A 26,563-nucleotide genomic window follows, 5' to 3' on the forward strand; every position below is an offset into this window, starting at 1 on the left:
GCTGGGGCTTATCAGGTCATAGTGGCTGTATGGATGTGTATGTCTGCTGTCAGGGTATCGCATGGTAGTATTCAGTCCATAGCATACCCAGGCCACCATCTATAGAAATATATTTAGAGCAATCAGCATGTTGTTCTAGAAAAGTATAGGCCGTTTGCATGTCAGCAGCTTGTGTGATTCCCATTCCAAAATAAATGAGCTATTCGAAACGACAGCAGAGCAATTTCTGCAAAAGTCATTTTTGTGGTGAGCAAAGCTCCCATAACCTCCAAGCAGGAAAGTCTGCCTTTCATCCCTGAATTTTTATGATGAACTCAAATGTTACTGCAATTTAGAGGAAAAGGCGATTTCCCCATCTAGTGACCTTTATTGGAGAAATCAATTTTCAGTGAATTGTGCAGAAAGTCAGCATTTTGGACAACTTGCTTTTATTCGGCTGTGTGAGTCCCATCTTTCAGGGATGACGGCTATTCTTCAGATAGTAAATTATCATCCTGCCCTGCCTCACTGTTCTTCATTTGACTTATTCAGAGTCTGACTGTGGATCCCAGCATGAGGAGAAAAGATACAAATGTTTACACCAAACATACTACTACTTCATCTTTTTCATGCAGCTCAGCTTTAGTATTATTTATGAAAGTATTACATAAAACTGATTCTCACAGTTAAGGTTATATGTCTCAAGTTCCTAAGTGACTGCCATGAAAAACATTATATTTGCTTAATGTCAGAAAGATACAATAAATCTATCTATTATGCCTTTTAAGTGCATTCAGCATTCTAACCCCCTCTACCCCTATCTCTCCAAACACTCCTTCTGTAACTGTGCCATGCATTCTTGAAGTTCTGCATACATTTATTTTCCACCATCCTTTCCAATAACCTGTTTTGTGGGCTCACAGCTCTCTTTGTGAAGAAATGGTTTCATAGTTCCAAGTAATACTCTGTCCCAGCAGTCCACTGCCTGTGGCCTTTCTCCCCAGTCTTCCCTTTCAAGATCGCCCTTTTACATGTTAAGGACATGAGCTTGACCACTTGTAGCATAGTCTTCTCTCCTTTTTGGTCTCTGTTAAGAACAGCTCCACCCCCTGTAGTCTCTGATCATATATTTACCTCCTGAAGCATTGCATCCATGCATCTGGAGTCTATTTCTTAGAGAATACACCCTGACTTTCCATTGGTTGCTACCACTGTCCTCACCCTAATCCTTATGGTCCAGTTTAGGTATGATTGATACTTCTGCATCCTTTTTCCTGCTTTGTTGCCAGCATTTCCACTCTACACAGATGATAATTCACCTTCTGTAACAATTTTCCATATTAGAGTTTAGAGTATGTAGAAATTTACTGAGGCTGAACTACATGACCAAATTCCACATAATTTGTGAGTTAATCCCAACGTAAATTATACCCTGACATAGATTATTGTTGTTGTTGTTAGACAATGTTGTGGTATGTATTAAAATATTAAATATTTTAAATAATTTCTATGTAGAAAGGTACCTTTGCTACTGAGCCAAGCACAGCAGATGTGCACGCATTACAAAGGCTTAAATGATTTTGCTGTTTCACTTGCAGTTGTAAACTGACCTACATATTAAAAGAATGAGATTCCATCTGCTAGAATTATAACTGATATTTGATAAGTTTTGTCATTGTTTGCCTTTTTATAGAGATTGAAAGATGGTGAGAGACAGCATGCTAACGGTTACTAAATGTTCTGTATGTGACACCCTAAAACCAAATGATATATCCTCCTGATCCTGGCCCCTCAAATCCAGACAGCCACTTTCACATATCCCCCCTCACCTTTGAGACATCATAATTTACTAGTAGTTCAGGGAAATAGTTACACTCTCAATAAAAACGTGGCATGCCTGGAAAAAAATAATCCATGGGAACCTAGTCTACCTCTCTGACAACTAGCTGAAAAATGACCCTCCCCTTATGCTCTTACACAGTCCATGGCTATTTATCATTTATCACACTGGATCCCTCGTCCCCACAGAAAATAGTGGAATCTGCCCTCTGTTGCAACCTCCTTAAATTTGACTTCCTTCCTAGCTCTCCATAACCTCATACCTTCATATATCACATTTATCCCTCCCTCCCTGGGAAGGTCCAGAAAGCTCAGTGAGTAGATGTTCCCTTCAAATGTTGTTGCTTATCAGCTTCCTCTGTGGTCTTACCTGATGAACTTAATTCAGTCTCAGACCACTAATCACAATACTGATTCTAGCCTGTTTCCATACACACCTTGTCATCCACTTTGCACCGTCACATTCAAAGCTACAAAAACACATAATCCAACTCCTGTTCCCATTTCTTCTTGCTTTATAGGGTTACTAAACCCTATCTTCTAGTCTGTTCTCATAGTTGATTTATTTTAGCAAATTCTCCTCATATATTTTTTTCATTCCAGTAATGGCTGCAACTGCTGGTTATCACCAGGCAAAAGGGAAAGCTATTACAAAATGGCTGCAGGCAAACTTCCATACACTTACAGATAGACAAAAACTAATACATTTCTTTTAGTTTATGTGCTCGCTGGTGTGCATGCATAAAAAAAAAAAAAAAATATATATATATATATACACATACATACACATAATACATACATACACACATGTATATATATATATATATATATATATATATATATATATATATATATATATACATACGCAGTGACATGTTCCTTTCTCTCAGAGACCCATATGATTTTGCTATTTTAATGGAAAGAGATTCTACCTGCCAGAATTATAACTAACATTTTATAACTGATGGCTTTTTAAATAGACTTTCTTTGTTGGTCTGGGTGTATTTAGTCGGTTATGGTTTGTGAAGCTACGGCTTATGCTGGCCACCACATACTGGAATTGATTACAGCACGTTTAATTGAATTTTGCAAAAATAGAGAAAATTCTTGTGAAGGAAGTAGAAAAAGGAAAAGAGATGTGATGGTTTATCAGAGGTGAAGAATCCCTGGGTTAGCAAACTTGACAACTGGCAATATTAGTGCAGTACACTCTTAACAATGGATAGTCATCCAAAGCAGTGACTTAACAAAAGGCAATTTAACAAGTATTCTTTCATTTCATAGATGGAATATCAGTTCATGGCATTTGCCTTCAAATCTGATTCCTGGCAATCCTCCCTTGTACTTTCAGTGATCCATGTAATCAACTGGCAAAGCTTTAAATGAATTAAAAGATCTAGACTGTCTTATCATCATCATCATCAGCCCCCTTTTTCCCATTTTTTTCTACATGGGGTCGGGGTATCGTGTTAACTGTCACCAACTCTCTCGATTCAGTGCCACACTCCTGCCTTCTTCAACACTTATGCCTGATTGTCACAGATCTTCTTTCATACAATCCATCCACCTCTTTGCTGGACATCCTCACTTCCTCTTCCCTTCTTCCTGTCTGTCCCAAATCTTCCTCACCAGATTGTCTTTGCTTTTCTACACATATGCCCAAACCACTGTAATCAGTTATTTTTGATCTGTTCTGCAATTGGAGCTACTTTGGCTTCTGCTCTTATGTCCTCATTTCGTCATCTGTCCCACAATGTGCATCCTACCACCTTTCTCAGGCACTTCATTTCCATCACCTCTAACTTTTTCAACTGTTCTGCCTTTACTGTCCAGGTTTTTGTACCATACAGTAGTATTAGTCGCACCACTCTCTTGTACACCTTGCTTTTCAGCTTCTTTGGCATTCTTCTGTCATAGACTACACCTGATACTCTATGCCAGTTGGCTGTAGCCCCTGTGATTCTAGCTTTGACCTCTTCATTCAGACTACCCTTCTCCTCAACCTCCCCTCCCAGATGCTTAAAGCTTATTACCTGTTCCACTATCTTCCCTTCTATCTCTATTCTCAGCTTCTTCTGATTTCCCCAATTTGCTGCCATTACCACCGTCTTATCTGTACTTAGTTTCATCCCATGTGCCTTCAGATTTGCATTCCATTCTCCTATCCTTTGCTGTGGTTCTAGCTCAGAGTCTCCCTGTACTGCTACATCGTCTGCATACAACAGCTTTGTTGATCTGTCCAACTTGTTTGCTAATGTAGTCTATCACCAGTGTGAACAGCAGTGGGCTCAAAGCTGAACCCTGATGTACACCCACTCTCACTGGGAACCCCTCTGTGAGGCTGAGCACTGTTTGTACTTGAGTCACTGGGTCCTTGTACATAGCCTGCACTAGTTCTACCAATGTTTCCTGGACTTCAAACCACCACAGTACTGCCCAGATTAGCTTTCATGGAACCTGCCTTATATTACTGTGTAACCTATTTGATAGCATAGGTATCGGGGTAGAAAAACAATCCTGCCTAGCACTTGTTATGTATTGCTACATGAGAAGAAAAATCAGTAAGCAAGAGAAGGAAACACTATTACGCAACCCCAAATTAATGCGCATTCATTTTTTGTGGAGTTTTTCCATTATGTTAGTATTTTCGTAAAGGAGGTTAGGACAAGTGCATGGCAATTTGAGGTTACTACATGTAATGTGCTTGTGAATAAAAATGTAACAGAAACAGTGTTTCAATAAAATTGTAGTGTGCTATATATACAAAACATTTTCTGTGAGCCCTGCATATAAACAAGGTATGCAAATAATGGTATTTTTTACTGTTCTCAACACTAAAAGAAATTTATGAATATATACTAAAAATGGTTCCGTTATAATAGCTTTAAACCCAAACCCTCCAAATATATGTGCTTGATCACTTTTGCAGAAAACTATTCTGTCAAGTAAATAAAGGCTCTAAAGTACTTGTGGGAAAAACAGTTATACGTACAAATACACAAACCTACTAACAGAAGTAAGTGCTTATTTTTGTATGTATGGGGGTGAGGCATGTAGCAAACTATTTACTCACACCTGCTTCACTATATTGATCGCATTTTAAAGTGACTGCTCTTGGCAAAAGAGCTGTCTGTAAGAAACAAAACAAAAATGTCACACTGTTTCCCAAAACCTCACAGTCTCAGACTACACATTCGCTAGCACTAAGTGATCCTTTAAAGATCTTTAAAACACAAAATGAGCAATCAAATGAATAGAACAGTACAGGTAACAACTACAATGATGCCATCTTATATTACTGTACAAATCATTCAAAAATTCAAAAAAGTGTTTTAACAAGAGGGCATTAAAGAAACGATCGCAATGTGCAAATTAAACAATTTTATTGAATAAGCTGATCTAGTAATCATATTATTAATAAAAGCTACTCAGTTCTGAGGTGCAGTTGTTATTTGTAAATTGAAATAAACTTTTCCGAGCTAAAACCAAAACATCTGTCCATCCATTTTCTCATAGCTAGCTTTATCCTTTACAGGTCATGGGATACTAGAGTCTATCCTAGGAGCCAGTGGGTGCAAGGGATTGAAGCCTGCTGAAGACAGGGTACTAATGTATTACAGACTGCACACTTAAACACACACACACACACACACACACACACACACACACACACACACACACACACACACACACACACACACACACACACACATCTATGGGCTGTTTGGAGAATTACAAGTTACCTACTTCATGTCTTTCAGAGGAGGGAAAAAAACTCAAGTACCCAGCGAAAACCATATGCAGACTTTATACAGAAAGCACCCGAGCCAAGAATCAAGAAGCCGAAAATTGGGGAGCAGTAATTGGTTGAGGTATCTTCCTGAATCAGAAAATGGCAGAGCATACTGGCTATATGAGTGCTTATAATGTTAGTGTAAAAGACAGCTCAACATACGTTGTGGGAATGGAGTTGTACTTTGAATCCATCGATGTTGAGGCCACAAGCAAGGTCTCAGCTTTATCTTATGCTGTTTACTCTAAACATAAAGCTTATTCTTGTAAAGACAGTGCTTAGCAGAGTGGCACAATGAATTAGCCAGTTTCAGGGTATGAGCTTCAAGTCTCACCTCATCATTGTTGAGGTCCTCCTCCCGGTGACTGAGTAGATTTCTCAGAATACTCCAATTTCCTCACAAAACATGCTGGTTGATTTGCTAAATGAAATGCTCTCAGTCTGTCTCTTATATGTACACGTATTTATACATGTACATCTGTGTAGCTCTTTCTCTCTGTGTGTGTGTGTGTGTATATATATATATATATATATATATATGTGTGTGTGTGTGTATATATATATATATGTGTGTGTGTGTGTGTATATATATATATATATATATATATATATATATATATATATATATATAGAGAGAGAGAGAGAGAGAGTTTAAATCACCCAAAGACTGGCCAAAGAGCTTTGAAAATGCAGTTTTCACATTTTGCCTGTCTTTGTGCACATTTGTAATACAGTGGGTGTTGTGAATTTGCCCTTTCCCCACTGTAGTGCAATCTCAGAATCAATACTTGAAAGTAGCATAGGGTGTGGGTGATGCAGTTTATGGTGTCCATGCTGCTGCAAGGGACATTATGGAAGTGCAATGACAAACAAGATAAACACATCCAAAAACCACAACATTTTTAATGTGGGAGTGTCTGACAGTGTCTAAATGACAGCTGGTTTGAAGAAATCTCTTGTTTCTCTTGGTTTAATTTCTCCAAGTTTTATGGGTTTCTAATACCATGACAAGAATGATCTCCGTTCCTATGTCAAAGTGTGATTAAAGTTCATGAAATTAGTATTGTTTCAGTCTTTGATGTCAACCAGAAGTGCTCTTCACAGCACCCACAATGTGCCCCGAACTGACTCCTTTTGCAATTCATATGGAGTTACATGTATCGGTAAAATATCTAAGTACGATTGTAAATTATTTTTTATAAGACCTGTTGTTTCTACTTTTGGAACTGTCTGGCTATTCTTCTTCCACATTGCCCTCATTTCTGCCTGTAAATCCTGATATTTTATCACTTTGTATCTCTCTGTATGCCAGACACTGTAGTCACTGGATGTAGCAGTTAGTCTTCTTTTGATGGGCTACTATATTTGTTTTTCTCGCATCTATTTTTTGAACTGTTGGTAATGGGTGATCCCATGTGATGTAAACGTCATCATTTTCTATAATGCTCTGTGGCTTATGTTTCCAATGCTTCTCAGCTACTTCAGTATTCCTGCATTCGGTCCTGATTGACATGAGGTTGTTCCAAGAGTTTTCTATACTTGAAAGTATATTTATACATTTTCCACATTTCTTGCCTTCTCATCTGATTCTTCACGTTATATTCTTTCTTTTGTGTTTTTGCATATTCAGTTGCTGTCTGATTTTTATCTACTTATGGTTTGATTTCCATTCCTGCTTGACACAGATATGTTTCTACTAAACTAAGCAGAGAAGTCATCTTAGACTTATTCTCCTCATGTTTTAGAACTTTTGCTGCAGTTGGATTTGTGAGGTCAGTAGATATGTATGCACTACTACGATTGTAATCAATTTTGAGGAGGCCCATACCTCCTTCAGAATGGGGAATATATAATCTTGGTATACACTGATTTTTTATAAATAAGTTGATAAGCATGAAGCATTTTTCTTGTTTTCTTATCCAACTGATCCAATACCTTTTGGTGCCAGTCAATCACTCCAAAACTGTAAGTTTGGACAGGAAGAGCAAATTGGTTTATTGTCTGAACTTTATTCCTAGATGTCAACGCTGTTTCCAATATTAATTTTAGTGTTCTAAAATATTCCTTACTAAGTTTTATTCACATTTATTCATGTTTTATTGTTGATCCATCAGTTCCCAAATATGTATACACTCCCTCTTACTTAAGTTATTTTATATCACATTCTTGTCCCAAACTGATGTTTTCTTGGTGCTGCAGTTTTCCTGCTTTAAAGGTTACTTTTGCTCATTTACCAATGACATTCTTACATCATCTGAGAAAGTTTTGACCACTTGCAGTTGTGCTTTCAGTTCCTCATCTGGTAAACTATATAGTTTTAAATCATCCACAAAAAGAAGATAAGAAGTCTTTACACTTTGTTGTTGTCTGGGAGCTAAATTGTAGCAGTGACCTAATCTGTTAAGTATCCAGTTTAATGGGTTAAGGGCAAGACAAAAGAGCAGTGGTGACAAAGAGTCACCCAGGGATATCCCCCTTTTGATTTTTTATCCCAGAATAATGTTATTTCCTTTATCATGGCTTAACTGCAAAGTGGTTTGCCACTGTTTCATGGTTGCTATAATGTGATTGATCAGTGTAGGATGTATTGTTATGCATTTGTAACCACTCTTTTATCCATACCAAAGAAAAACCGCAAACCAATCCAGTAAATGCTAGTAGCCAAATAAAAAATGCAACATATAAAAAGTTTATAGGAACGGAGCAACAGCAGGCAAAACACTGATGTAATATATGTATCCTTAAAAAATTTTTTATTAGGCACAAGTTTCCAAAAACAGGTAAGTGCTTTCGCTAGTTAAGCTTCTTCAGATCTATATAATCCATGATTGAGAGATGCTGTCATAAGCTTTTTTTGTCATCTGTCCATGCCATACCTAGATTCTTCCCCATTTTACAGTTCTCCATTATGACTTTACTTGACAACAAATGATCCTTTGTTCCACATGAATTTTTTTTGTTACCAATTTGTTCTATTGCTATGATTATTTCTTCTAAATAACTATAAACTCTATCAACATTGATTCCAGTGTATAGTTTATACATCATTGGAAGTCAAATTACTGGTCTATAGTTTTTAGGATAGCTTGCCGGTTCGCTCTTAAGGAGGAGTATTGCTTATCCTGTTGTTTACCAAGTTGGCATCTGTTTAGGTTATGTATACAAATAGTTCTTACTCATAGCTAAATCTTCCTGTAAAGATGTTAATGCTTTTAGCCAGAAGTTAGGTACTACATCTGGGCCTGGGCTTTTCCAGTTAGGAGCTTTTCTTAATTTTATTTCAATCTCCCTGGCTATTATTTCATCCAGTTTTACATCATGTACATTGGAATTTCTTATTCTTTCTTTTATTTCTTCTATCCATTCAGTGTTTTTGTTATGTCCCACAGGATCTTCACAGATATTTCTCTAAAAAGTGTCGATTTCTTCCTTTTTTGGTGATGTTTCAAATACTTTTGCCTTGTTTACCAATTTTCTATAAAACTTTTTGGGCCAGCAATAAATTGTTTACTTTGTATTTTTCCTTTTAATTTATCTGCATATCTTCTTAGTTTTTCTGCCTGCGCTATCTTTGGTTTACTGTTTGCAATACTATACAATAGATCCTGATCTTTTCTGATACCGCAAGTTGCTTTTATCATGTCTCTGAGTATTTTTGTTGATCTGTTCCCCCTTCTGTTCTCTTTCAACAGTGACACTTTTTGTCTTAATTCCCTTATAGTTTTCTCTATTCGATACTTCCAGGATAGCATTTGATTTCTTCCCTTCCTTTCCCTTACTGCCCTATGTTTTTGTGGTAAAACTTTATCTGTTATTAATCCAACCAAATGCTGAAAAGCACAAACTTGTAAAAAACACACAAAGGAAGAAAAAAACCACACTGAAAACCAAATTTAAAAATTAAAGTGAGCGCTTTCGTTTACTGCATTAAGTAAACTTCATCAGACAATACAAGTTACAAATGTGCTCATATTTAAATATAAAAAAGTTAATTAGAATGACATCATTTCCTTTTAAAACCACCTATTAAAGAACCAAACCTCCAAAAAAAAAAATATATATATAATAAACCTGTTTATCTGTTATTAACTTAGCTGCACAGTAATATATCCTATTTAATTCTGTTATATTGCGTGAGTTTCTATGAACAGTCCTGATTACTGTGTTCATTTGTTTCAAAAAACTTCTAACATTTTGGATCTTATTGGCTTTCTGTAGTCTACTTATTTCATTAATCTTAATTTTTCTATCCATCTCTATTAAATCAAGCAACTGTTCTCTTAGATCATTTTCATCTAAACCAAGGGCATATTCTTTGTTCTCCATTTCCTGTGTGCATTCTACAGAAAGTCCCAGAGCATCTTCCTGTGCCATATTCTCTTAGGTTTATAGGTTCATAGGTGTTTACTAGGCTAACAACCACAAGGGCTTTTTTATGCCTAGCCATGCATCCTAAATTTCTGACAAGTTCTGGTACCCTTGATAACTGTAAGCAGGGGCTTGGAAGATAAAACACTTACAAGTAGGGGTCTGGGAGATGAACCATTTACAACCTAGGGTCTGGGAGATGAACCATTTACAGGTTGCCGGTGTCCACTAGAGACACAGATGCCAACCCAGGGATGAATTTCCTGTTCCCCATCCAATTGTCCAAGTTACACATAAATTGGGTTATGGAGGAAATCTGCTTCACATGGATGTGGAGCCTGTTCCAGAGAAAGGGTAGTCTCTGAGATACATATCTGTCTGTCCAGCAGGTCCTGTTTATATCACAGGCAAACATATTTGGAATAGATCTGGGCAAAGAACATGATGTTGGATCCATGGGAACTAATGTTTCTGTGAAAAGGCTAACAGAAGCCATTTTTACATATTGCAACAGGAAAAATATCCAATTTAAAAATGGTACCAGTAGCATCTTAAAGCCCAAATGTCTAGCTAGAATTACCATATTTTTGAAAGGTAAAAAAGAACAATTAGATATGTGTATGTGTAGAGTTATTTGGCAGGAAATTGATCTGGTAACTGAGAGTAAGCATGATATATATTTCTAGTCTGTGCAAATATAATTTCTAGCTACCCAACAAAATGATGTGACACACACATGTGTGTATGTATGTATGTATATATATATATATATATATATATATATATATATATATATATATATATGTGTGTGTGTGTGTGTGTATATATCTGTATCTAGTTTATATATATATATGACATCAAGGAGATATAAAATTAATTCAGAACTGTATAAGTAAATTATCACAACCTTCTTCAGTTCCATAGGTCCATGGGGTTATACCTCATAGAACACTACCACACTGTGTAGCCTAGTCTCTTAAACTACATGCCTCCTTCCTGCTAAGTACCCTGTCCAATTCATAGCTTCTTTGTACACCACATGCATTACATCCATTATCCTGTAAACACCTGTCCAACATGTTATATATTTCAGTGTCCTCCACAGATGAAAATGGCTTTGATAATATTATTCTTAACTCTCACTTTCTTATTTCTCCATTCAGTAACTGCTAGAGGCAGCAAAGACTATATCCTTTTTAAACTGCTTTTTTCTAGCACTGTCTACTGACACTCATGGTGACAGCAGGAACATGTCCTATTTGTAGTCTAGTAATCCAGATTTAATTTAATGAAACCTGTATTCATGAGGACTTACAGGGCCTAAATACCTACACTACCTAGGAGGCTGACAGCTCTGTGGCATCTCACGCAGTGAGTGCCATCACCACAAAGTCGATTTATGGAAAACCACTTTCGGTGCTAATGGACTTTGGTCTTCCTCCTATTTTGTAGCAGTGGAGTTGCTATATATAAGTTTGGGGAATATAGACACATCCCATACATGGAGATCATATAGGGGAAGCATGCCACCTACAAAAAATCCTTACTTTGAAGTGCACTTTTCAGTGATTGAGGTTTGTGGTATTGTCATTCATTTAAATTTCCTTCAGTGCGTCAGCATGAATCCTACATTTGCACCAGTGTCCATTGCTGTTTGTTTCCTGTCACAATCTAAATTCCCTCACATCTGTCTGAAGTAACCATGGCTCCTAGGGTCACTGCTACCTCCAGCTTGACTCTTGGTAACAACAGCTGCCACCTTTCTCTACACATTATCTCTTCCTTACAAATTCTTACTCCCACTTGTCTTTTCACTTTTTCTCCAACAGCAGGTTCCTGTCATTACACTCACCTGTTCTTTGTACTTGCTGGCAGCTACTCCTTTCATTCACTTTAATTTTGTTTCACTTGCTGGTAAGGACATGCATTGTCTGCACTTTATCCCAATGCACAACTACCCAACATTCTTTTAAATTCCCTTGGGTGACAGTAATGATCTGTGGGTTCTCTACTCTGTCTCTACTCCCACTTGTTTCATACCCTTAGTAAGAGCCATAGCTTTCATCTTTAACTGACCTTCACACATTCCTTAGTCCCTCCTCTAGGATTACTACTTATTTCCATAGTATCCGTGGCAGTAAGTGCTGTCCACTCATTGAAGATTATGTGCAGTTCTAGCTCATTTCCAACTTGTATTCCCTTCTGGTGGCAGCAAGTGTTGTTGTCTTGTAGAACTAAGGGTTTGTATCTCATGTCCATTATTCTGTCACTCACTCTTCTTCCGAACTCACTCCACATAGTAACTGACAGGTAGCCTCTTTCCTAACAAACAAGAAAAGCAAGGCCTTTCTTCACATATCATTTTTTCTTTAACTCACTATTTATCATAACTGTCAGGTGACTTTTTTCATAACTAACAGGGGATGTCTACTCATAATTTGGTGTTTCTTTGTAACTAGTACCAGGAATTGTAGTCAATCACTATAACAGTTTGTATCTTCATTATTTATCCTCAAAAATAGTCCAAGAAACCAAATGGCAGATCGCAATCTAAACAAATCTTCTCAAAATAAGTGATGAAAGGCAGAGATAATAAAAACATTTATTGTAAAACCCCCAAAATCATACAGTTCACAGTAAGGGTTTTCTTCTTCCCAGGACATATAACTGGATTTCTAAGGGCACAGTAAGCTACGTGCAGGTCTCTGCTCAGGTGTTTGTATGACTCTGACTACAAGGATGACTATAGTGTCTTCTGGTAGCTAGGGTTTTTGAGACCAGGATCCTTTTTGTTAGGAGCCTCTGTGTTTTTATCAAGTTTTATATGATGTCTAGCCAGATACAAGCTGAAGACTGCATTATATTCAATAATAGATCTGACTAAGGCAGAATACAGAGGGGTAATAACTTTCTTAGTTTTAGAAGAGATACCCCTGGTAATTAGTTGTAAAATACGGAAGGATTTCCTAACTATGGTCACCATGGGTTGATCAAAGGAGAAGGAGCTACAAACCCCTATGTCCAGATCCCTGTTTTCTGATTCATATGGTAAAGGGGTGTTATCAATGCTGTACGATATAGAGTGTTTCAGCTTCCAGAAGGGAAGATTGTCGTGTTTCTTGGTGTTTAGCTTGAACCCTTTTTCTAGGCACCAGAAATTGAGTTTAGTTATTTCATTTTGGAGGGTTTATGTATCCAAAGGGGATTTAGCAATCACATCCAACTTGTAGTCATCAGCAAACTTTGTTAACTAGAGGCTGCTGCTCTCAGTTTAGAAGTCTGAAAAAATAGATAACAAACAGAAGGAGGCCCATCACGGATCCCTGGGGACACCACTGGCCACCTTCTCTCTGTCTGAAGAGGGATCATCCACACAGATAATGTGTGTTTTTTTCTTTAAGCCAGCTGGCTATCTGTCTTTACCACATAGGGATTTATGTTTAAAGAGATCAGCTTGAAAACAGTTCCATCATGTGGTATGGTATCAAATGCCTTGGCCAGATAAAGTTTGGCAATAATTGTAACTACTGTAGTCTGCCAGAGTGACCATCTCAAAGACGTTTAAAAGATTCAGCAGACAGAATCTTCACTTTACAAAGCCAAATTGCAGTGGGTCTAGCTTAATTAAAAATTTTATATCATCATTTATGAGGTCAGTGATGATGATGCACTCATAGTTCATAGGTAAGTACTAAGCTATCTGCCACTATGACCCCCCTCCATTATCACTAAGGAACACATTTATTGTAAAAGCACTATATCCTACTGCATTGATAACAACCCTTTACAAAACAGGAATCTGGGGCCTTGTATTTTGTGTCTATGAGATAACCCCTGTAATCATTATGCCATCCCCCGTGGCTTTACAGGTGAGACTCATAAGGCTAATGAGTATACAGTTCTCTGGGTCTGTAATAGGTCCACCCTTATAACTACAGCACCGCACTAGGATTCAGGGGCATAGCCTGTAGCAAGGCTTAGGTCAAATAGTTTGAAGACTGGATCAAGGAGTACATGTTTAACATTGTTAATTAGATACACTGGAAAATATTAAGGTACAACCCAACACTCTAATAATGGGTGATTTCAACTACCCTACCATTAACTGGTAAAACTACTCATGTACCAACTCTTTTGCTCAACCTTTTCTGGAAATCATCAATTCCAACGCTTTGGATCAACTTATCCACACCCCCACCAGAGGCAGGAATATCCTAGACCTGGTCATCACCAATATGGGTACCACAACAGAGGTCAGCTCCTCGTTGGTCAGATCTGACCACAAGCTAATCCCCCTAGACATCCACATCCCGCTCCCACCCCCATTAGGAAAACAACCATAAAAAATTTCTCCAAAGCCAACTTCACGCTTCTTAAGACAGAAGTGGCAAACTTCATGACATCCATGCAGATGGACAATAGAGGTACGACTGCCGAATCCTACACAAATGCAGTTTATAAGCACTTACACGAGTGCATGGATCGTGCTATCCCTAATAGAACCAAGATGCTATCCTCCAAAAAAGGAAGCCAATCTGGTGGTCTTCTGCCATAAACAAACTCTACAACAGAAGAAAGAAACTGTTGCAAAAAAGAGTAAAATCCCACGATTGGAGGAACTCCCTGGTCAGCCTCAGTAAGAAGGTGAGATCTCTCATAAAATCCTCCAAAGCTAGTTATGAAAACAAAATTGCCACTGATTCTAAAGACAACCACAAAGCATTCTATAGCTATGTCAAAAATCTCAATAGCAACACTCAGATCTGCTCTGAGTTACAGCACAATGACACTAAATATACAGAACCAACTGATATTGCCAACATCCTGGCAGATAGGTTCAGTGCTAAGTTTACCCCCCTCTCACCCCCTAAAGGGCGCATCTTTATACTGGAAGAATGCAAAGTTCCTGTAACCACGGCTGCACAGGTAAAAACTTCACTCTCCAAAGCCAAGAACACAGCATCCATGGGACCTGACAACATCCCAGGTTGCCTTCTACGTGAACTACAGAATAAACTGGCACCCCACCTAAGTACCATGTTCAATCATAGCCTCATCTCAGGCTTTGTGCCCATTGAATGGCGCACAGTGACAGTTATCCCACTCCACAAAGGGGGGGGCCACAACAGACCCCGGGAACTACAACCCCATTAGCCTGACGAGCCTCATTTGCAAGGCCATGGAACATATTATCATGGAACTCATAAACAAAGACATTGGAGATCTCCAAACCCTGGACCCCATACAGTTTGGGTTTGTAAAAGGCAGATCATGTCTCCTAAACCTGATAGACTTCTTTGAAGTAGTCACCAAAGCCATAGATGAGGGTAAGGTGGTTCACACAGCCTACCTAGATCTCGGCAAGGTGTTCAACACCATCCCCCACTCTGGAATTATAGATAAACTCACTAAACTAGGTATAAATCCCTATGTCACAAGATGGGTTGCCAACTGGCTTACTGAAACAACTCACACTGTGAAAGTAGCAGACTCCAAATCAGACTTCAGACCAGTGACAAGTGGAGTACCACAGGGTTCAGTCCTGGGTCCTCTCCTGTTTGGTATCTATATCTCTGAAGTACAGGCTAACACAGAAGGTCTTTGGCTAACTAAATTCGCAGATGACTGCAAACTAGGAGCCATAATTGAAACTCCTAATGATGTGGACATCCTACAAAAGGGCCTCACTGAGACAGATGCCTGGTGTCAAAGACGTGGTCTCAAGCTCAATGCCAAAAAGTGCATTGTCATCCCCCTTGGTAAAAATTCTGTACCCATGAGCTACCACATAGGCGGCAGTCTACTTAACACTGAAAGTGTGATAAGAGACCTTGGGACACAGGTGGACAGTAGTCTCTCCTTTGATAATCACATCACCAAAGTGGTCAGGAAATCCTTCTACATGGCACACCTCATCACAAAAGGTTTCTCATCCAGAAAAAAAGAGGTCATTGTTTCCCTCTACTCATCACTCATTAGACCCATTATAGAGTACAATGCCCCTTTTGGTATGTACCTCACAAGACATCTACAACAACTGGAAAGGCCACAAAAATACCTCACAAAGAGGATTATTGGCCTCAAACAGATGCCTTTCACAGACCGTCTCAAAAAACTCCAGCTTTACTCCATCGCATATCGCCTAATCAGAGGCGATCTCTGCCTAACATACAAAGCTATGTCAAACCCAGAGCTGTTGGACATGCTCCACTTAAAGAAATCCCAATCCCTCCGAGCTACACGCTCTAGGGACCTAAACCTTGTCACCACAATAAACAGAACATGCTGGAGGGATAGATTCCTGTCCCAGAGACTTCCCATACTCTGGAGCAGACTACCTATCTATGTCAAACAGAGCTACTCATTAGCACTCTTCAAGAAAAATCTTGATGATTGGATGGGTAATAGGAAATTCACCCCGGGGATCACTTCTGTGGTTCTGCTTGACAGGGGCACAGGAAGATAATTTTCTTGGGTGGCGAAAGCCAGGGTACATTTTTGGCTAGGCTTGTATAGGCCTTAGGGCCAATAGCCTAGTACCTACCTATGAACCTATATACCAGCATGTTGTGTAGCTCATGAGGGAAGTGTTATTGGTCTTTAAGAGTACTTTAAGGATGTGTTCCTTAGTGATAATGGGTGGGGGTCACATGGGGGTGACTCAGGAAATGTTTGAGAAGGAAGGATAGTATCAGGGGAGAAATGTGCAGCAAATTTGCTAGTTAGTATGCTTGCCATGTCTTCATGGTTTGATTGGGAGGCTCCATTATGGAGAAGCTCAGAATAGAATTAAGAGTTATTTCTTACTTTGCTGGTATAACTGAATAATGAATTTTAATTATCTGTAGCCTGTGTTGATAGTTTTAATTTGTGTGATGCTTTACTATTTTTATAGCTGCAGTCAGATTCTCAGTGAAGTTTCTAATTCTATGGAGTTCTAGCCCTCTGATGAAGTTTAAATTGCGTCTTCATTCTGTTATAAAGTTTGTTTATATTGGTAGACCATCAGAATAGTTTATTTTTGAGTTTACTACCACATTGGTTTTGGAAGGGACTACTGTTGATGCATTTATTTAAATGGACATAAAATCACTTGTGCAACTGGCTTATAATCAGGTTCTGCTGTGGAGATGACATGGATAAATTTAGAGATTTCATGATATGGTTGTCTGAGATGGACCTTTTTTGAATACTTTAAAGAGTATGGTGTTTGTAACTAAGAGAGAGGAAGTATTTAGGCAAATGTAACCAGTTTATGGTCTGACTTTACTAATGAAGGAAAAGCCATCACAGGAAAATAGACAGGGGCCAAGCTTGTGAGCACTAAGCAAAAAACGGTACACCCCTGGTCAGTTTGAGTACAAGCTGAGCCAAGATCTTTTTCTTACCCAGTCTAAGACATGCTGAGCATACCTAACGATGGACATGTAGGAGCTCCAATCAGTGCAAGGATAATTGATGTCACCAAGGATTAAAGAACCAGCACGTATGGGGATATCTTTTGTGAATGCCAGGAATTTATCATGGTCATCTAGAGGCAAAGATGGTGACTGATAGCAGATAATGAGTTGGAAGTAAGATTTCCTGAAGTTAAACCGTAGTTCAGAAATCTCACTGTAGGGTATCTGGGTATCTGTTTTGAAGGGGTACTTTCCATGACGTAGACCAACACTCTACTTCCATTACTGGTGGTCTGAAGGCATGGTAGGCACAGAAGAGGTGCTGTCTAAAGATTTGAATCAGGTCTTGGAAACAACACATATATGGATGTTTTTCCAATGCAGAAGTGCCCCGAGGTCAGGCAATTTGCTGTTAAGAGTCCTGGCATTTAGTAAAGCCACCTTACTATCATCCACTTTGGGACTGGAAATGTTTATCAGGTTGGGATGTTCATTAGATGAACACTGCCTAAAAATATCCACAATGGGGACAGCAAGATCTTTAGCCACTATGCAGAAGACCTTGAACAATAGATGTAGACAGTCTTTGCAAATCAAGTTGGACTGTCAATATTTAATCTCAGTGTAATACATACTGTATTACCCTGGAATGATGCTAGTAACTTAGCCATTTGTTGAAACCAGTTATCTTTTCATTGAATCTGGGAATCTTTCTAGGTGATTCCACTCATAACCAGTGCCTTACCAGGAACTGAAGCTAGTGTGGTAATTTCCAACATGTTGTTCTGCATGGTTTTCAGTTTTTTATTTTTTTGTGACAGGTCATTTACACTCACATGGACTACAATCATATTACAGTCATACTAACTGGAGGAGTTGGTGGTGAGTGCCCTAGTTATGTCCACTGCCTTGGCTCACAGGAGACAGCTGACGTTATTCATCCTGTTGAGTGCGTAATCTGTGTCTAACAACTGAGTCACTCATAACTGAGATGTTTCCAGTAGCTGAATTAGGCCTACCGGACTTGGGAGTGGTTTGCTGTTGGTGACATGCTCATTCTGGTGTTAATGTGTAGTTGTAGTCCCTTGAGTAAGTAGGTGTAGTAAGGGATTTACACTGAGGCCTACTCTTAAGAGTTCTGGGAGGTTTGACTTCAACTACCCGAATATAGACTGGGAACATTACTCAAGCCCTAACTTTCTAGCCCAACGGTTCCTGGAGTTCATAAATTCAAATGCCATGGAACAACTAGTCACTGTTCCCACGAGAGGAGAAAATATACTAGATCTTATTGTCACAAACATGGGGACAAAATGCTCCACACCGGAAGTATATCCCTCATTGGTGAGATCTGATCATAAACTAATCTCACTGGAAATCCACATCCCGCCCCCACCCCAAACAAAAAAGACCATAGTGAAGAACTTCTCTAAAGCAAACTTCACACTACTCAAGACTGGTGTGGTATCCTTCAAGGCCCCTGAGCCAGTGGAAACCACAACCCAAGCTGCGGAAGCCCTTACAAATGCCTTCTATGAACACCTCCAGGACTGCATGGATCAGGCAATCCCAAATAAAACCAAGACTCTTTCCACAAAGGGCAAACGTCCAGTCTGGTGGACCCCAGCCATTAACAAACTTTACAATAAGAGGAGAAAGCTATTACATGATAGAACAAAATCCATAAAAGGGAAGTCACCCCTGATCATTATTAGTAAAAAATACGAGCACTCATAAAATCAACTAAGGCCAATTTTGAGAGAAAAATTGCCATGGATTCAAAGGACAATCATAAGGCCTTTTTCAGCTATGTTAGAAACCTGGGTGGAAACTCCCAGATATGCTCAGAATTAGTCCAAAATGATACAAAAATCACTGAACCCACAGACATTGCCAACATACTGGCAGACAGGTTCAGTGCAAACTTCACCCCTCTCCCCCCCCCTAAAGGAGAGATAACTATCCCAGCCGAGTGTAGCCTCCCGGACATCTCAAATGCGCAGGTGAAAGCTGCTCTCTCTAAAGCTAAAAACACAGCATCAATGGGACCGGATGGTGTCCGCGGCTGTGTGCTACACGAGCTAAATGAGGAATTAAACCCGCACATAAGGCAGCTGTTTAATCTCAGCCTTACCACAGGATACGTGCCCAAGGAGTGGCGTACGGCAACTGTGGTCCCACTCCACAAAGGCGGCGCCTCTACGGACCTTGGTAATTACCGCCCCATAAGCTTAACAAGTCTAGTCTGCAAAGCTATGGAGAGGATCATAATGGAGCTCATAAACAAAGATATAGGGGACTTGCAGACATTGGACCCGACCCAGTTTGGCTTTGTCAAGGGAAGATCATGCCTTTTGAACTTGGTTGACTTCTTCGAAACAGTCACCAAGGCCATTGATGAGGGAAAGGCAGTCCATACAGCCTACCTTGACCTTGCAAAGGCTTTCGACACAGTACCCCACTCGGGTATTGTAGAAAAACTTACCAGCTTAAATGTAAACCCATATGTCACAAGATGGGTTGCAAACTGGCTTATGGACAGAACCCACAGGGTTAGAGTTGCTGGCGCTATGTCAGACTCCAAGCCGGTCACAAGTGGTGTCCCACAGGGCTTGGTCCTTGGCCCCCTATTGTTTGGCATCTACTTCTCAGAAGTACAGGCCAACATGGGAGGACTTTGGCTGATAAAGTTTGCAGATGACTGCAAACTGGGCGCCATAGTGGAAAGTGCATCGGACACGGATATCCTTCAGAAGGGACTCACGGAAACAGATAGCTGGTGCCAGAGCCATGGGCTGAAGTTAAACGCCAAAAAATGTATAGTCATACCCTTCGGGAAAAACAAGGTAACCCCAAGCTACCATATAGGTGGCAATCCACTAAGCACAGAAGAGGTTATCAGGGACCTGGGGACCCAGGTTGACAGTGGCCTTTCTTTTGACACTCACGTTGCTAAAGTGGTTAGAAAGACCTTCTACATTGCCCACCTGATCATGAAGGGATTCACATCCAGATCTAGTGAGGTCATTGTTCCCCTGTACTCTTCACTTATCAGACCAATGATCGAGTACAATGCCCCATTCGGGATGTATCTCACCCGACATTTGCAGCAATTGGAGAGACCCCAAAAGTTCCTCACCAAAAGGATAAAGGGACTCCAAAATCTGTCATATGCTGCCAGATTGAAGAAACTCCAGCTCTATTCAGTCGCATACCGTCTGCTCAGAGGTGACATGTGCCTGACATACAAGGCCATGTCCAACCCGGAATTAATGGACATGCTCCACCTCAAAAAATCCAAATCCACCAAAACCACTAGAGAAAGCAACTTAAACCTTAGCACGGATATAAATAGGACGTGCTGGAGGGATAGATTTATCACTCAGAGACTCCCTATGCTGTGGAATAAAATCCCGGTCCATGTGAGGCAGAGCACCTCGCTGACTCTGTTCAAGAGAAATCTAGACCTGTGGATGGGAGATCGTAGGTTTACCCCGGGAATCATCTCTGTGTCACTGCTGGACAGAGGCACAACAAACTAATGGGCACAGTATTTTTTCATATAAGGGGTGGCGTAAGCCACAAAAATTTGGGCTAGGCTTATAAATGCCTTAGGGCAGATAGCCTAGTATAAACCTATGAACCTATGAACCTATGAACCATTTTGTCAGCTTCAGTGTATGCCCATTTTAGACCGTTAGTATGATGATGATATTGTTTGTGCATGGGTGGGATGTAACACTGTTGTTCTCGCTGCATGTTGTGAACTGTGAGATGAATCCCCCTACCCTGGTTAAGGATTTGTCTCTCTCACAAGTGGAATCTACAGTGATGAGTAATAGTTTGCTATAAGTGAGGATGAGACTTACACTGCCTTAGGATAACAAGTACTAGAAGGATACCAATGGAAGGAGGGCAAGTTTGCTGCCACTTCATGATGCTTGATGCTGATGAGTGAAAAGGATTTTGTTGTCAGTAAAAGGTACTATGGATGTGATTATACAAAGACTGGTTAGGGGATTCTGTGGATATGCTTTTGCAATAAGATGGGGGAGAATAATGATCAATTGATGAAGATAAATGAATAGTGTTGTTTACAAGCTAGTAAATTAGACTATTTGCTCACAACCATGCCATTTTCTATAGCCAGTAATAGTTACATGCAACTCAGTGCAGCTTGTTTTTGTAACTATATAAGAAAAAAAGCACTACAGCAGTTGAACCAAACCAATAACCAAACCATGGCTTCTGAAATCCAAGAAGTGAGCAGACATGTGTAAAATATACAAATTTATTCCAATGCATGTTAAAACCACACAGACGTCGTCATAGTAAAAAGTTCAAAAAGGTTAGCTTAACCCTTTCATCCCTTACAGAAGCTGGAATCCAGTGTTTTTCAGGCAGGCTTCCACCTTGCAGAGCTGCAACTCTTGTAGTGTGAGACAGAGCACACCTTATACCTGCCGAATGTGAAAGTAGCAATGACAATGTTAAAAACTGGCGTTACGAACTACCCACTAATCAGCTGTACCTGTGACACCTGTGTGATCAGCATATGTCAAGCAAGAACACAAAAGAGCAAATGAAAAACTACTACAAATTTAAGCCAGTAATGCTGAGCTACCTAGATACAGCAGCAGCTAGCATACTCCCACTAGACCAAGTAGCGCTCGCTCCACAACCCTAGGACAGAAACAGCTGTAAGTGTAAATCAGATAAGCATGCAGCAAAACAGTAAAAAAATTCTGAGAAATGCAGTTGCATTTGTTGTTAAATAAACTGTATATTGGAGCAATGTTAAAATGTATAGCAGGGTATTTAGATTTTTGGAGCAGCTGCAGTAACATAATTTTTATTTTGTGATCTGTTGTTACTTTTGGAACTCTGCAATAATGCCATTCACTTCATATACTACAGGACGTTTTTCAAATATGTTTACTTTTAAGTGCGTGTGCTCTGATTTGTAGACAATTATATGAAGTATACTACATCACGTAACCCACAATTTATCTAACTATACATTAAGTTATAGTTTAATGCAGTTGTTAAAGCATTTTTGAAAATGAGCAGTGATTATGGAGTTCCCTGCATTTTTGTGTAGTTACTGTAAAGGTACCATACCAATATGAATCAAATCTTTTAAGCACCTTTCTCTCCAGTTTCAATCATTCCCACAGCCTAATGCATGATACATCGCAACACAAACATACAGACAACTTTTCAACTGAAAATAAATCCCTTCTTGAGAAAAATAGTGTCAGCTTGTTCTCCTGCACCAGGAAAGTGACAGCAAGTGGACAGGTCTGAGGTATTGCCCTCAGCACTTTCTCAGACAGCTGAGGAAAGAGTAATAAGAAGACACCACACCAGTCTGTGTCCAGTGAAGAATTACAAAAGTCACAGCATAAGGGCTAAATCAGATTTTCAGTGAACAGCAAAATGTAGCTAAATAGAAAGTCATTTCACTTTCAGCTTGTGTGTAATTTGTATGTAATAGCTTATGACTGCATGGTTTAAAGGAACACGAGACATTAAGGGCAGAGTGCACCGTCACAATCATGGGAAACTGGACATGAGGAGGGTTGAGTCATCATGTTTTGTAAAAGCACATTGCAAATACCAAATTCCTGTACTGTTCTACCCTAACACAATTGCCTTTCTTCCTTAAGGTTGTTGTGTCTTTCGGCTTTTCCCAGTTAGGGGTCGCCACAACGGAACTCCGGTCTGCTAATGATTGGCAGTTGATTTTTATGTGCCGAGTAGCCAGACCTGATGCACAACCTTCAACGGAGGTATGCCCATTCACGCATATCTCCACGCAGAAGACACTCTAACTGAGAATCGAACCAGACAGCGTCTTACTGTGAGGCGACAATGCTACCGCAGCACCACCACCGTGGATAGGGTATGCATGCCTAATACAGAAAAAAAAATAGTAGAAAGTAAGATGGGAGATGAGCAGTTGGAATTCAGATCAGGTTGCATCCCAGATGACTCAATGATTACAGTGAGACAGATAGTGGAAAATAGACTAGAGATGAGCAAAAACATATGGCAAGGTCCCAAAAAAGTTGATTTGGGCATTCTTTGGTGGTTTGAAGTCCCAAAAACATTGGAAGAATTAGTGCAGGTTATGTACAACGACCCAATGACACAAGTATAAAGTGTTCAGCCTCACAGAGGGAGTGGGTGTGCATCAGGACTCACCTCTGAGCCCACTGTTATCCATGCTGTTGACGGTCTACATTAACAAACAGGTCAGAGGGGACATATCAGTAAAGCTGCTGTATGCAGATGATTTGGCATTGCAGGCAAACTCTGAGCAAAAGCTTCAGCAAATGATAGGGGAATGGAATGCAAAACCGAAGGTACACAGGATGAACTGGAGTGCTGTCAGCAAATAGGGGAGATCAGCATAGGCTGAAAACTGAGATAGAAGGGAAATAGTGAAACAGGTTAACAGCTTCAAGTATCTGGGAGGGGTGACTGAGGAGAAGGGAAGTCTGAATAAGGAGGTCAAAGCCATTATCAGAGCGGGTGCAGTCACGTGGGCCAGAGTGTCAGGGGTAATATGTGGGAGAAGAATGCCAAAGAAGCTGGACAGTAACATACAAACCAGTGGTGTGACTAGTACTACTGTATGGTACAAAGACTTGGGCAGTGAAGGTACCACAGCTGAGGAAGCTAGAGGTGATGAAGATGAAGTACCTTTACATAATCTATAATGTATTACTCATTTCAAGAATAAGAAGAAAGAAACATACCTTGTGTCTATGAGACAAAGACAGTCATTTTGTTTATGTGCAAAAATGAGAGTAGAAAATGCATTTGTTGTAGAAAACTGTCTCTGTCTTATATCTTGACCTACTAGGGGATATTACACCCTAGCATTCATTCACTTTAATATCAAAATATATGTATGTTTGTAAAAATTATTCCCTATGAAAACAATACAGCTATACTGATTATTTGTCTTCCATAATGTTATCTTTTAAATATTGTTTTTCTTTCTTTGTTGTGCAGGATGAATTTGATAAATTAAGACCTTTGTGCTACACCAACACGGACATTTTCCTGCTGTGTTTCAGTGTTGTTAGTCCGTCTTCCTTCCAGAATGTGAGCGAGAAATGGGTTTCAGAAATCCGATGTCACTGCCCCAAGGCTCCCATTATCCTTGTAGGAACCCAGTGTGACCTTCGTGAGGATGTTAAAGTGCTCATTGAGTTGGACAAGTGTAAAGAAAAGCCTGTTGATGAAGAAACTGCCAAGCTGTGTGCTGAGGAGATAAAGGCCACCATGTACATTGAATGTTCTGCTCTCACTCAGAAAAATCTCAAAGAGGTCTTCGATGCAGCTATTGTAGCTGGCATTCAGTACTCTGAGGGCTCACAACAAAAGAAGACTAAGAGTAGGACTCCTGACAAAATGAAAAACATTTCCAAATCTTGGTGGAAAAAATATTGCTGTTTTGTATAACATCAGAGAGCCATTTGTGTAGCTTTAACTAATGTTATGCTATCCAACATCCACAGCTACATTAGCTGTGGTTAACTAATCTGCCTTGAAAGTCTTCCATATTCATGAAATGTCTGCATTGACTGAGGGTGGGGTTTGCTGTAATGTGACAGGACTTTTTTTGCACAACATCCCACACCTCAGAAAGAGTTCTGGAATCACTAATACAACTCTTAGGCTAATGTAAAACCAATTGGAATAATTAGAAGCCTGGGCAAGACATCCCTTATGTCCGTATTTGTTTCATTGTGACACACCTCTAAAATCTATGTTAAAAACTCTTGATGGAAGGAAGCTGCTCTGAGCAGTACAGAGCAATGTGAAACCACCACCTTTTTCCTTTGCTCTGGCTATGGTGTTTTCCTTTAAGCAAAGGAGTGTGCTTAGACTGCTTTGGGAAATAGAACAGGGTGTTGCCGCATATCACAGAGATTTGTTCTGTATGTGTTTCAGCAGAATTAGTTGTTAGAACAAAGGATAAATTATATAATTTACCACACACTTAACAGGAGGTCTGTTACTCCTCCTGGTTTTTCCATTCCATTTCTGACTTTCTGAAGTAACAGCTGCTAGATAAGAACAAAAGCATAGGTCATTTTTTTCTGGCCCAGACGTCATTTGATTATCAAATCAGTACCATTGTGCCTCTCAGAGTGTAGGAAGTGTCAGCAGTAACTTGTAAGCTCAGTTTTGGGTTGTTTTCTTGCAAAATGCAGCCAGATGTAATGTAATGAGAATGATCTAATCTCAGCTGTTAGTAGCTGCTTGGATGTGCTCACACAGTGAAAGATAATGATTTCATTCCAATGTCAGGGTAGAAACTGCACCAAATGCAAATTTTAATAACAGTACATCCATTTTTCTGCTCAGTATAGAAAGCTTGTGTGTGTGTGTGTGTGTGTGTGTGTGTGTGTGTGTGTGTGTGTGTGTGTGTGTGTGTGTGTGTGTGTGTGTGTGTGTGTGTGTGTGTGTGTGTGTGTGTGTGTGTGTGTGTGTGTGTGTGTGTGTGTGTGTGTGTTTGTGTGTGTGTGTGTGTGTTTTATACTCACGGGTAGATGCATACATGTGTTCACTGTTTTGACTTAATGTTTTAAGTAAAAATGCAGGCATGTTGTATAATTGAGAACGGAGCTCAAGAAATGTTTGTCAGATAGTTAAAAAGGAATCTTACATTATGAAGTCCCTACATCATTCATCTTTGGGCTGATTGCAACTTACTTTGTATTCTTTAAAGTAATACCTGCTGAGATAGCAGACCACTACAAAAAATGAACATTTACAGGAAGAGCAACACACTGTGTTTGCATTTTACAGTCTTACTGAGCTAAACTGTTTTTGTCATAGCCATTGAGAAATTTTGTTGTAAATATTTTCTTCCATTATGTGACCCTACTAAGAAAATATTGAAGAATTTCTGTATCTTATCAGTTTTCTATTAATAGAAAATTCTCAAATAAATTATAGAATTATTAAAAGATAGGTATGACCAAAGTATTATAGTATTAGCCCATATCTGATACACTGCAGGAATCTTCTAGACTATAGAATTCATATTACATTCTACCATAACTTTGGGTCTATGTTTACTACCTGGCATTAACCAATGTTTGTAACTGTTTTATAGCCCAGCTATCAACAAAAGGTTTCTTTGCACAGAAATGTAAGGACT

The 26,563-nt window shown here is 39.4% G+C and overlaps 1 protein-coding gene across 1 annotated transcript in view; it reads left to right on the forward strand.

Annotated features, from left to right (window-relative positions):
* Positions 1-25,839, forward strand: part of LOC122814659 (rho-related GTP-binding protein RhoU-like) — a 123,034-nt gene extending 97,195 nt beyond the window's left edge. The window contains exon 3 of the mRNA XM_044087104.1: positions 24,403-25,839. Coding sequence (XP_043943039.1) covers positions 24,403-24,855 — 453 coding nt within the window. The 3' untranslated portion in view covers positions 24,856-25,839. The remainder of the gene's footprint in view (positions 1-24,402) is intronic.
* The last annotated feature ends 724 nt before the right edge of the window (positions 25,840-26,563 follow it).

The sequence above is a fragment of the Protopterus annectens genome, chromosome 1.part0 (assembly GCF_019279795.1).
Source record: "Protopterus annectens isolate FY-2018-M chromosome 1.part0, PAN1.0, whole genome shotgun sequence".
In the NCBI taxonomy this organism is placed as follows: domain Eukaryota; kingdom Metazoa; phylum Chordata; order Ceratodontiformes; family Protopteridae; genus Protopterus; species Protopterus annectens.